General features: G+C 40.1%; 1 protein-coding gene across 1 annotated transcript in view; it reads left to right on the top strand.

Moving 5' to 3' along the window:
* Nucleotides 1-8,517, top strand: part of commd10 (COMM domain containing 10) — a 29,727-nt gene extending 21,210 nt beyond the window's left edge. Inside the window, exons 6-7 of the mRNA XM_066644520.1 lie at nt 7,616-7,675; nt 7,792-8,517. Of these exons, the coding sequence (XP_066500617.1) occupies nt 7,616-7,675; nt 7,792-7,830 (99 nt within the window). The 3' untranslated portion in view covers nt 7,831-8,517. The remainder of the gene's footprint in view (nt 1-7,615; nt 7,676-7,791) is intronic.
* Nucleotides 8,518-12,773: the final 4,256 nt, after the last annotated feature.

Below are 12,773 nucleotides of genomic sequence, written 5' to 3'. Positions count from 1 at the left end.
GTGACTTTATTTTTATCGTGGCATTGGACCATAAGTAGCTTCTATAATTCATGGCAGACTGATGTGAGGCTGGTTTTAATGCACCTGACTTCAGACATGTTTACTGAAAGTGTGTCATACGACAGTCTGGGCTACATAATTTATGTTAGGCTTCAGTTGGCATTCTATAGGGTATTACATATAGAACTCAAGGCACATGTTGGCCTACTTTCAAAGAAACGAACTTGGACATAATCCATAACTACGAAATATTAATGATTTCTGTAATTAACTAAGTAAACCTGCAGCAGCCTACCAATTGGAATGAACCACAGTGCATCTGATGGATAAGGATCATATAAATAAGGCTCATGTTTAAAATTTCCAACATGTTCAAACCTCACAGCAGTGATTGGTATTAAATAAGGCCCTCTGGATGCAGGACATCAGAATGGGGGCCAGAATTGGCTGTAAAGTGCCACTCTCACAGTGTGTCAAAAGCTCCTGTCGATATCAGATGTAAACAAGATTTTGCATTTTCCCCAATGGAATTTTACTATGGTATTTGGGTCCTGTAGAGCTACCCACTCGTAACTCTCTCCTAATTAGGACAAGGATTTTTTCCCTTCCTGTGTGCAGCAGCAGGTCTTGGCATAATATCCAGGCCAAAACTGTGAAGAAGTGGATGAGTCCAGACCCTTATTAATGCAAGATGTTAACCAAGCATGAGAGATCAGAACATCTACTTGCTCAGAAATTGACAACTCTAGCCAATTTCTTAGCTTGTTCTACCACAGAAGACCTCACATTCCCTCAATGCTTCTTTATAGATTTGGAGTTACATTCTGTGAACTGGCGAATGATTAGTTTTAGGCCCTCCTATATGCTAATGAGCCGCTAATCTCCTCATGAGCACAGGGCTTAATGAGGGAGACTTATCCTTAGTGAGAACTGGAGTATGGAAATACATTGCATCGTGGGATGGGAAAAGCGAATGCCTTTGCATAGTTTGAAGCTTCTCAAACCAAGCTTGTTGTCCTCTGAGGCCATCGTCACAGTAAACAAACAGTAATGAATTGTGAAGTGTGGCCTCCAACTAGTAGATCAGAGGAATAGCACACTGTCGATGAAAAAGGGTGGTGGATATGAGTACATCAAATATCTTTTTACAATTAGAAATACTGAAGAAAATATACAGGATAAGTGGGTTTTATGGAAATACACTGGGATACATGAAGCCGAATTTCAGAAATATGAAAATGCTGAGTTCTTTTACAAACATGTTTACATGGTATAAAGAAGCCCTGCATGAAATTGTTGTCTCTTTTCAACACAGTACTTCCAATATATATAAAACATAGGGACTACAAATACTGAACTACACTATTTGTGGATAATAGGAGAGGTACCAAATGCTTCAATTTACTCCTCATTTACGTCAATCCAGAGCTTTCACTGCCAATGGGGAAATGTGACAATGACTTTCTGTCCACAAATTAAACCCGTTGTGTCAGACGTGATTAGTCTGTGTGTCTGTGTGAGTCTTTGGTGAGTAAACTGTGAGGAGGCCTCCAGCAAGCTTGCTGGTTTGAGAAAGCCATGTCCTCTTGAACATGGCAAGACTCTGAATACGGCAAGGCACTGAACTCCCTTCAAGCCGTGTTTAAAGGGCCACAACACTGGGCAAGTGCAGCCGGTTCTTTCCCCAGCAAATGAAAAGCAGCCTGAGACCATTCCGGCTCTGCTCAGCCTGGTTGTGATGTGGTGGAGCAGAGATTAGCCTTATGAGCAAACTCTTGAAAATGAGTCTCAACCACAAGGGCTTATAGAGAGCAAGAAAAGGGTTCAGTCAAGTTGTGATCAATAGGAAGACATCAAGCTAAGCTCGATGAAGGCGTATGGTTTGAGTTTATGGTTTTCATCAGAGAAAAAGTAGCCAAAAAAAAAAACCCTCCCCTCATCACACAGTGAGTACACAGCAGATATTTTAAAACAGTGCAGCTGTGAAACCCTGTTAGCAAAATAATCAACTCAGTAAAGGCTCCAGGGGCTGGATGAACTTAGTTTTCATTTGAGTCCTTGCAGATGTAACTTGGAAATAAATTTCACATTGCTAATTTTGTTATAGAGAAATCCAAGTCCCAGCAGAGGAGTATAAATTAATACATATTATTAGCTCAAGAATATGGAAATGAATGAATGCAAATGTGCAGAAATGAGGCACTAGCTGATAACTTCCTCAGTAACAGTTCAGACATGTAATAAAGTATAATCGGGTTGTTGTACTGCATTTGTTTACCCATCTTTGACATGACAACAAGATGAATATGACAAGCAGGCCTGGTATATGTTCTCAATATTTAAAGGAAATGTGTTATGTTGAGACAAGCTTTATAGTACGTTCATTTTATTTTAGTCCATCCATGAACTCAGCAGTGAAAACAGTAAAAGGACTGTTGATATAAGGTAGCAGTTTCCAGTCAGTGCTTAAACAGTAAGTTGAATGAAAGCATATGTGATGCTTTTGATGTAAAGATCTAATAGTATAAAATGAGATCCAATAATGTGCTTGTTAGAATTGTTGATTTGAGGGCTTCATTGAATGCTGAAAATAACATACTTGAGCAGAAACAGATTTCATTTTGATCCTAACAAAAATACTCTTGATTTTTCTGGGATGCTTCTCTTTGTAAAGGGATATTTGTATTTTTTCTAGTTTTGTCTGTTATATTTAAATAGAAATTCACTCTGAATATCAAAAATTGCAGAATATAAATCTTTTTTGGTGCTTTGATGGAAACCAGTACACATCAGCTCCATTCTCAATGCTGAGCTCTGCAAACAATAAGCCCCTCTTTCTGTACAATTCTATATGTCCAGAGAAATGAAATGCATTGTCTGGGATATAAATGTAGCTTGTTGTTATTAGTTGTATTAGCATATGCTAAACTAGTGCTCAGCACTCCATTCATGTTTCATACCATTCAGTGCTGCTCCATTGAAGGAGCCTCTCTGCATATTATTTGGGCTTATTAGACGGAGTAGAAGGAAGAGGCCTTTCTTGTTCCTTATTTTTCCATGCTAAGCTGGTTTGTGGAGAAACAGTGGGGAAGGTGAGGCCTACCCACTATCCTGCGATGAGGCCAGGGCTGAAAGAGTGCTCTGTATGGCCAAGTCTGTCATTCCGCGCCTTTTGAGCATGGAGCCATTGGGGGACAATCCCAGCCTTTGTGCTGTGGCGTTATTGCACTCCGACTGTGTACTGTACAGAATGGCAGTGTGAAAACCGTGTGAAAATCGCCCCTGGCTCACATGAATTCAGGCAGCATCAGGGACAAACCAAGACCTCAGTGGGACAATGAGGCTTTTTTTTATTCCAGTTGCTCACAAACAAAAAAAAAATATGTCCAGACAAATGCCCTGAAGGCTTCAAGCTCAGACGAATATGAAGTCAGAAGACGTGTTTTCTGTTGTTGGTGGTTGATGCATATTGTGCGGGTCAGGAGTCGGATGTGCATGCAGCATGTTTTTGTTGGAGCAGTGCTCCAGATTCTGTACCCCCCCCCCTCTAAAGCCACAACAGAGGATGTGGTTTATTGTAATGAGGGAGAAGCAAAGGCTCTGGCCCTGTCCTAGGTGACCTCATCTTTATTAAACAAATCACGAGGTAAGAAGTTATGTCCCATTGCTTTCTCATTTGTGTAAACTTCAACAATCGGCATTATTATTTTTTATGTGCCAGTGGATAAACTTGGTCTCGCCATTCGTTGAATATAAGATTCATATGGGAGACAACCCCCAAAAAGAATTGAGAAAATCTAATTAAATGTGAGAAATCATTAGTGCCACTAAACAAACAGTGGCCTAATTTATGAGACAACAATAATCCTTCAGAGGGTCGTCCGAGAATGCATTACTCAGATTAAAATGGTCTTCTATGGATCTTGCATGTACTCAGTGCAATTGCCTATTTTCTCTGCTTTTTTTTTCCAATTATGGTTGCCATTTTGTTTTCTGTCTTTGGCAGTGCAGGCGTCTAGCCTGGCATGTCAACATGCACTTCTCCCTAATTGGATCATTCTATTTATCTGGAGACTGACTCCATCTTGGCTTTCAATAAATGCCAATCCGACAGTGCTGCGGATGGATGCTTCTCCGATTCCATGTCCGGATTTAGGCTTCTCCTTTCTCTGAATGCTGAAAACACATGAAATCACATACCCACCTCCAGGGTGCTTCAGTAGCCTGGGAAGAGGTGTGAAAAACACCCGCTGCTACATCATCTATTGGATATTTTTGATATCACATCTGGGCTCTGTTTACTCTAAAGTGTTCCTACAGCGAAGATAACAACTGAGCTTGATTTTCTGCAGCATGTGCTTTCCTTTAAATAAATGAGTTTTCAGTGAGTAAATTGAAGAGAAGATTTTTTTTTTTCTTTTTTTAAATACTGCATTTCCTATGGTGGAATTATGAATCGAACTGCATGGAGCTAGTCTTTCAAGAAGCTGCATTTGGAACTGAGCCCTGTATGAAATAAACAGGAAATAAAACATGTCAATACGCTGCCCCACCCGATTGCTGTTTATGCTCAAAGTTGGATCTGCTTCACGTTGTATCCACACATGGCTGCTAGCACGTCTCCTACCGCATCCTGCTGGCCTCCTACTGGCCTCTCTTCGACTGATCCCAATTCCTTAGAAGCTTCAACATGTCTAAGCAGCCACCTTTTGGCTCCAGTCCTTGAGTTTATTTATGCTTTGCAGAGAGATACCCATTGTCCCCCTTGTCCATTGCCTCTGTTAGGAATGACCTCCCTCCCCATTGTTTTTACCAAACAATGAAAGCTAGTGGCATAACTTTTAATATTTTTGTCTGTTGCTCCAGGTCTGGACCCTATAAATTGCACTTCTGTTTGTACTTTGCTAGCATAATGGTGAATGGCCAAATATTTGAGAACTGTTCCTCTTTGACAGGATGCGGAGCTTATTTTATCATGTCAGTAATAAGGCCGCACTAAACCAAGGCAAGATGCTCATTAAATTCGTCCAGCATGTTTCATTAGCAATTCATAGGGGCTGAAAAAAGAGCACCATTCAATTAAGAAAGTAACACATTTTTTATAGGTTCATTTGGACAGGAGGGGTGGAAAACAATTTTCTGCAAACATATTATTAATTCTGTAAATGTTGGACAAGGCATAATGGGAAATTGCCTTTAAACATAGTTATTTGAGGGTACCATTTTCCTGCACGAGTTCCCAATTTTCGCCATTATCCTGGAGAAACTGCCACTACCTTGAAATGACTGACATGGAAACAAAACTTTACAATGTATTCCTCAGAGCAGCAGGGCAATTACACAAAGGGAGACTGACATTTTGTACAGAGACAGGCAGCACACTACGGCAGAAAAGGCTTTCCAAGAGCTTGGTGGCCATGGCAACCAGTTAACCTAGGAATTGGTTGTGGTGGGGGGGGGGGGGGGGGGGGTTATTCATAATTAAGGATGTTTGGGGGAGCTGCGCTTTGGTCAACATTGCACACAAAGATTCACAGGGTCAGTATATGTCCTTTGGAAAATATAAACAGGAATAGGTGGCTTAGTTGAATTGATTCATTTTTTTCCTTTTTCACTTTGGCAGTGGTTTGTATCATTTCTGTTTCTTCATACATGAGCCTTAATACCAGTTTAAGGCTGAATAGAGTTGCTCTAATTAAATTTCACAGGTGGTGATTCAGCCACTGCCTATTTTTGAAGACAATGATTGAATCATTTTTAATGTATTTTCTGAATGCTCATATTACACTGACGCAGCACATATCGCATACAATATTTTATAAGCTGTTGCTGGCTGGGTATCTCATACATGAGGAGTAATCTTCAGACACTTTTGAAATCTACACACGCTTACTAACACAATGCTCCTTAACCCTGTTTACGGATATATTTCCATCTTAAGCTGTCACTGCATCTGGCAACTCTGCTCGCCATATGTTATATCATTTCTTGATAAAGCGCTTTCAGAATGTGTGATCTAAAAATACTCAAGACGAGGTTGCTCACGCCTAAGGGTTTCACCTTAGCGCTCTTTTATATTTGTTTCTCGTCATAATGCCTTTTGTGGATGAAAGGTTCCCAAAAAGTTGATGTGGTTGGAGTTTATTTCCTTCTTTTTTTATTTTTTTATTAATAAGACATTCCATGCAAAGTAATTTTAGCCCTGCTTGTTTGGGGATACACTGAATTTCACTGACAGGATGCAAAAAATTGTGGCCCATAAAACCAAATGATTCATGAGAAGTGCCTTTTTATGTCAACTCTTCCTCACTTGCTCAGCCATGAAAAATGTCAGACTCCGCCATCTTATGAATCAACATTAGTCATTAATGTTTCATTCAGACATCATAAATAAACCTCCGCAATGGCTGCTCAAAGGCGTCAACTTTCATAGTCTCGGCCCTGCTGTATATTTGAACACGGGATTGCCACCACGGGGTGAAGATATGAAGCTACCTTGCTTTCAGAAGCTTATCTCCCGAGTTCTGAGGTTCACCTCGGCATTTTGGCTGTGCAGGAAAGTACACCCATTAGCGTTAACCTAGATATGTCAAATGAAGCATGGCTCTTATGCTGGAACACTGGGGTGGATTTTAACCCTTGCTTCCTGACACACATTTGCTTTTATCCCTGGTGTGTGAAAGGCAAGTCACTTGCACACACAGCACATCTCTCCTGGTTTTGCAGCAAAAACCTCCCACGTTACGATATAGGGGAACGTGTTATTGCGACATACTTGTGTCAGACTTGAAGATAAGGCTGTTATTATGTGGGCATCCTGACAAATTTTGCAGATGCTTTAGTTTCTCTGAGATTTCAGACTGCAGCAAGCAGCTTTTTTTACTGCCCCCTCCCAAACATCAGATTTTAGAAAGATGTTTGGGGTAAGAACAAAACAACTCTTCACATTTAATGTTGTAACCAGGATTGGAATGGTATGGTCCCAATGGCCATGATGCTGGAACATTTTTGTTTTTCTGTTTGCTTTAGCCTATAGATATTGTGGTGCCTTTGTCCAAGATGCCCTACATATTGCACTATATCTCCAGTGGCTCCTGCTAAAGATAACGTTTCCCCTTTTACTCTTAATTATGGATGATAATGTCGCGTCTAATTAATGTCCTTGTCATTAATGTGGGCTGACACATTCCTCCCCCTAAGAGACTTCAGCCCCATAGCTCATGCCACTTCTGTTCCGGTTTGCGTAGAGATGCTCCAGTGCTAACTTCTATCACAGATGTGATACATGCATCCTTCATCCTGAACTTCACAATGGCTGTGCCATGGTTTCTCTAAGTAAAACAAATGTGCTTAGCATATTATATAAATAATTTTTGACATGTTTTGGAACAGTAACTATCATACCATAATCTTCAGTTGCTTGTTTATGTTTTGTCTGTATCCATTTTGCTGATAAAGAGGTCAATATGTATGCTTTCGTCTGTCTGATGGAAACTGACTATCTGGACAGATGTGTACTAATAATTCATGAGTGGCTTTTATATGAGGAGCTGACAAGCGCTGGCTGTGGTTCTCATTGCTGTTATCTCGCTTTCTCTTTTTGTCTGTCCTCTAGCATCTGCAGAACGTTTTTGTGGAATTCAGCCACCAGGAACTGCTGGAGTTCTACAACAAGGTCAGATTAGATTCATTTAGTTTTCCACTTGACTGCTCAGCTAACTCTGTCAGACACGGTACCTATCTTCAAACTGTCAAACATTCCTTTTTTCTCTCTCTCTTTTCTGTTTGCAGCTAGAGACGATTCAAGCACAGTTGGACTCCCTTACTTGATGCTAAAGCTGACCTCAAGCTGAGTGGCCATGCCGTACACTGTCCACATTTCCACTGTAATGGGGTTTGTGAATCTGGTCTAAAATGACCAGTACTCTCCCTTTATTTGATTATTGTTAATTCTACTTTTGTACACTAACGGTCTGTGTCTAAAATCAACCTTTTCTTACCGATGTGTAATTCTCTTTTGTATGACTAAAGGTGTTCCGTTTCAGATTTGAATCAAAGTGCAAACCTTGCCCCAAGCTGTCCTGCTTGTTGCATCGCAAAACTTTCAGAATCTGGTCAGAATCATTACTTTTGCTCCTTAGCAGGGTGCAGTAGATGGGTGCAGACAAACCCTGAAAGCGGTTGCTTGCCTTAAGCTCCCTATCATCACATACAACTAAAGGTTTCATCACTTAAAGTGTGAGCGTGAGAAGTCACACTTTTGATCAGTTACTAAGTGTACTCTAGAGTTGGTGTTAAATGGCTTTACAGATTTGACTTTACCATTTCTCAAATGGTAATGTGGCATTGCATTCATCTTGCACTAATTAAGATTTCATGTAATTGAAGTGTTAAACCAGTTGAGTCAGTAATAAACATGGTATAAATATGAAGTACATAACTGTTTATATTGATTTCCTATTAACTCTCTCTGTGCTATGCTCATATGTTACAAAAATAAACAATATTCATAGTATTGCTGCTAAAAGATTTTGGTCTCACTCTTGATTTATTCCATTCCTGTCTCGCTTTCAGGAGCATCAAGTGCAAACTGATCTTTGTTTTTCTTAATCAGATTGGGCTGTAAGTTTGCCAGCACAGTTAACAACTGGTCTATTTGACTTTAAATAAATAATTTGAGGCAGAGAAGGTGTTTTGAATGAGTAAAGTGTAGTAAAATGGTGGATTTATTGCCAATCCAAGCTGCTGCATTCCATTTCAAGGAGTTTTAAAACCTTGATGGACTTTGGCTAGCATTACACACTCTGCAGTATCCATTTGCTGTTATACCGTATGCATTTGCTACATTCTACACTTTAATTGACCTCAGTTCAGTTAAACCTCTCAACAGCTAGTTCTTTCATTGGTGTAACAATCAGATGCTGTAGGATGTGTAATACTGAAACTTAGTAGGGTAGAAGTTAAGAGGTCCAAAAAAACCCAGCTACTTAAACAGAGTAATGAATTGCATGTACCCCATTACTTTCCACCACGGCTAACAGGATAATGGCATATGCTATAAAATGGATGAGTTGGTCCCTCATTTAAGATTAGCTTACGGAACATGTTCCCTGCTGCACGCCAAGTCCTTTCACAAAATATTCCCTTCCCTGCATGAAATCTAAAAAATACCCAGGTTCCCTTTGAGGAGTTTTGAGCAGCGTCCATTCATATGCACCACGAGAGCTGCCACTGTACCCAATTTACGTTTTCCTACACAACATGAAAAAAGCACCAAAGCCGCTGCCTGAGGGAAAAGTGTGTCCCACAGCATGGCGAACAGATGGCGACTCGGAGCCCTGCGATGGTGAAACCAGTTGGTGCTGTATGACTCCAGCAGAGAAGGAGCAAAACAGAACAGAGAGTTCTAAAATGGAGAGCTGGTTTTGAGGCCTTCTGGACCATAAACACTGCCATGAGGGCTCAGTTTTAGAAGGCATTTAAGCACATATTCTGGCCTGCAGGTAGCCCACCTAAAGTAGATTAACCTGCAGACGATTTGGAGTGGTTTCAGAGGAGCTGGGTGGAGAGTAGTTCTGCCTCAATAAGTAGAAAATGAGGCAGAAACAGTCTAGGGATAAAGAAGCCTCCAGAGCACAGGGCTGTGAATGTGTAAATTAGACTTGGGAAAGCCTTACTGTGGATGCTGTGGTACTATTGCTTTTTTTTGATACCACCACAGAAGATTCAAAGTTTTAAAATGACTGATCTTAATGTTGTTGTTTGTTTGTTTGTTTGTTTATTATTAATAATAATTACTAAAGCTGAAATTAAGGAGATCAGTCTATCATATGTGGGATGTTTTAGAATCTGCCAAATGTTGTCACCCATCCTGCAATGCTCTCATATTAAGTTCAATTCGAAACGTTCCATTCTGTTTTACCACACATTTCACCTGCTTTTCTAGCTTTGTTTGAAGTAAAATATTCAGAAACACCAGCCAGCATTTTCCATCTGCCTATGCTGTATTTCTACTGCCAAAATTCAGGAGCAGTTTTTTGTGTTCATAGATATACCAGAATCCCACCTAGTGGCTTGCTTCAAGATGGATATATTTACGAATAGAAATAGATAAAAGTAATTAAGCCCATCTTGAAGCAAGTTAGGTGTTCCCTAGGAGGTGTTCCCACCTTGTGCCCTGTGATTCCAGGTAGGCCTCGCGACCCTGAACTAGACAACCTGCTACAGACAATGAATGAATAATATACTGTGGCATAATATAATATTTATTTCATTCATTCATTTGTCTGTAACAGGTTATCCAAGTCAGGCCATAACATAATAGAATATAATGCACACAGCTGGCTAAAACACACCTGAGTCCCAAAATTATTTTGTTAAAAACAAAAAACATTTGATTAAAAACATTTAATATAAAGATTCTAAAAGGTTAAATCATCAACATAACACTTTGTCAGTGCAGTGCTGAGAATGAGCCAAACTTTATCTGCTCTGTGGTGGTTATGCAGAGACCTGAACATAGAAGAACAGGAGAAATAGGATCAAAAAGTGTAAGCAGAGAAACAGATGGACTGCAGTCATAGCTGTGGAACAACAAAGTGCTCCTGTATGGTCAGTGGAGCTGAGAGAATGGAGAGTGAGTGTAGAAACAAGGAGACAGTCAACGATGCAATTCTGGAGCGTTGCATGAACTGTGCTCTAGCATTTAAAAAATGTGCTTGCAACTTTTTGGAGTAAAATGATGCCACAGCTTTCTATCTACAACTCCAATTGAGAAATATTAGGAATTATTTAACACACACACACAAATAGACAACTAAATTGATTTTAATACTTGCAAAATCCTTAAATAAATTAGTGTAAAGAATGTACCAATTTATATGTTGCATTTTCTTTTCAAAAAAATTAAAAGACATTTAAGAACTGAAGACACTGAAGAATTTCATGTGTGATTACTTCACATTCTTCGTCTTCAATTGAGTCTAAAGGTGGGCAACAGTACAGTCTTTCTCCAGAAGTTTCTGGATATAGTCATAATGAGGCTTACATCTGTCACAGTAAAGTCTTAACAGGCATTTGTGGATGAAACCATGTACCGACGATCAGGAGAATTATGGCTAATAAACTCATGTCATTGCTTTCCAAAGAAATGCATGCATCTCCAAAATAGTCATTTTATAGGAGACGGAAAAACCTTATGTTTCAGTGGAAGATTTTATTCCTAGTCATTTTGGAGCATTTGTAGCGGTCCATTCACCATGAAGATTTTCAGCAATGTGAAGGGTAGCTGCTGTGTTCAAATCAAGGACTAAACTAAAAGTGAATAACAGTGGAGGTACATGTCTTTCTTTGGACAGCAACGATGTGTTTGTATTGACTTTGATTGACTGTTTTTGAAGCCTGATATTGTGACCATTGAAAAAAAAATCAGGTGAAGTACTCCATTTTTTTGCTCCATTAAAACTTGTTGCGCTGAGGTGAATTGTTAGCATGTGATACTACTTAAGCAGAAGAATAACATGACCTACCATTGTAAATAAGTGTGCTGTATGTAGTGCTCGATTTCAAAAGCACAGCATGTGTGTGAGATGAATGAAGTGATGAAACTGGCACATGGTAGTGGAGAGGAGCCTGTGACAAGGGCGGCTCCAAAGCCCTGAGGGTCTACGATCCTGACCCCTCTGTGGAGCCACCCTCATCAGCCTGCTTTCAAACACACACACATACACACTCCCAATCCACTCCACTCTGTCCCCTGCAGCCATGTCGAGTATGTCTTTTCATAGCACAATGCCTTAGGATTGCTAAACGCAGTTAACGCAGAGTCTGTTATCTCCAACTCCAACTCTTCAAATTGGGCAAACAATAAATGGGGAAGAATAAGCATTGTTGAGGGAAGGCTGCCTGGCAGTGTCCTCACAACAAGGACTCTCTAAGTCTGCCCTGTGTCTGCAGAGGATGTCTCTGGCTTCTTGGAAGCTCACGCGGGTATTACACTATTCTTAGGGAAACACTGTCTCTTTTCTTTTCTGCTTCGCTTGTCTCTTCTCTCGTTCTCTTTTGTCTTCAGTCTCCTTTTTGCAACACTTGCCCTGAAGACAAGACTGTTCTGGGACAGCGTTCAAGAGATAAATTCTATTACAGCTCTGAGCGAAGCTTGTGCTGCTATATTGTTTTAGCAAGTTGATGACCTCGCCATGGTACCAGACTGGAGTGTTTCACTCGATTGTTGCTAAAGATGAGAATCCATATTACACACCAAGGGGCAAAAAATTTGTAGACAAAAACTTGTCTGTTTGTCTGAAATAAAGTATATTAATAGGTAGTTTGTATGCCCTATGCTTCAGTAACAGCCAGGAGGGTTTTACACTAGATGGCTTGGGACATTGTTGTGAGGATTTGATTGCAGTCAGCAGATATAACAGTATTGAGGTCAGGTACTGATGTTTTATACTGATGTTCCCACTCATCCTAAAAGTTCTGGTTGGATGGTGCTCCACAATACAGTCCCACTGCTCCACAGCCTGGTAGCATGGCTTTCTACACTTCTGGTTTATGTTTGTCATTGAGGAAAAGTGTCTCTGTCTGGTATGCTAGGCTTTCTCTCTCTCTGCTCATGGCAGAGGCATCTGGAGATTTTCAGACAGTGCAGAGAGAGGGGATGGCTAATTGCATGACTGAAAATTAAAACAAAACTAAACAACTTGATTCATAAATTAGTTTTTTGTTTTTCAAAAAACAAAAAAAATGTAACTTCAGACAAACAGGTAATT

The sequence above is a fragment of the Hoplias malabaricus genome, chromosome 14 (genome assembly GCF_029633855.1).
Source record: "Hoplias malabaricus isolate fHopMal1 chromosome 14, fHopMal1.hap1, whole genome shotgun sequence".
Lineage (NCBI taxonomy): Eukaryota > Metazoa > Chordata > Actinopteri > Characiformes > Erythrinidae > Hoplias > Hoplias malabaricus.
Note: the sequence above shows the minus strand (reverse complement) of the source record. Positions and strands in the feature narration are given on the sequence as shown.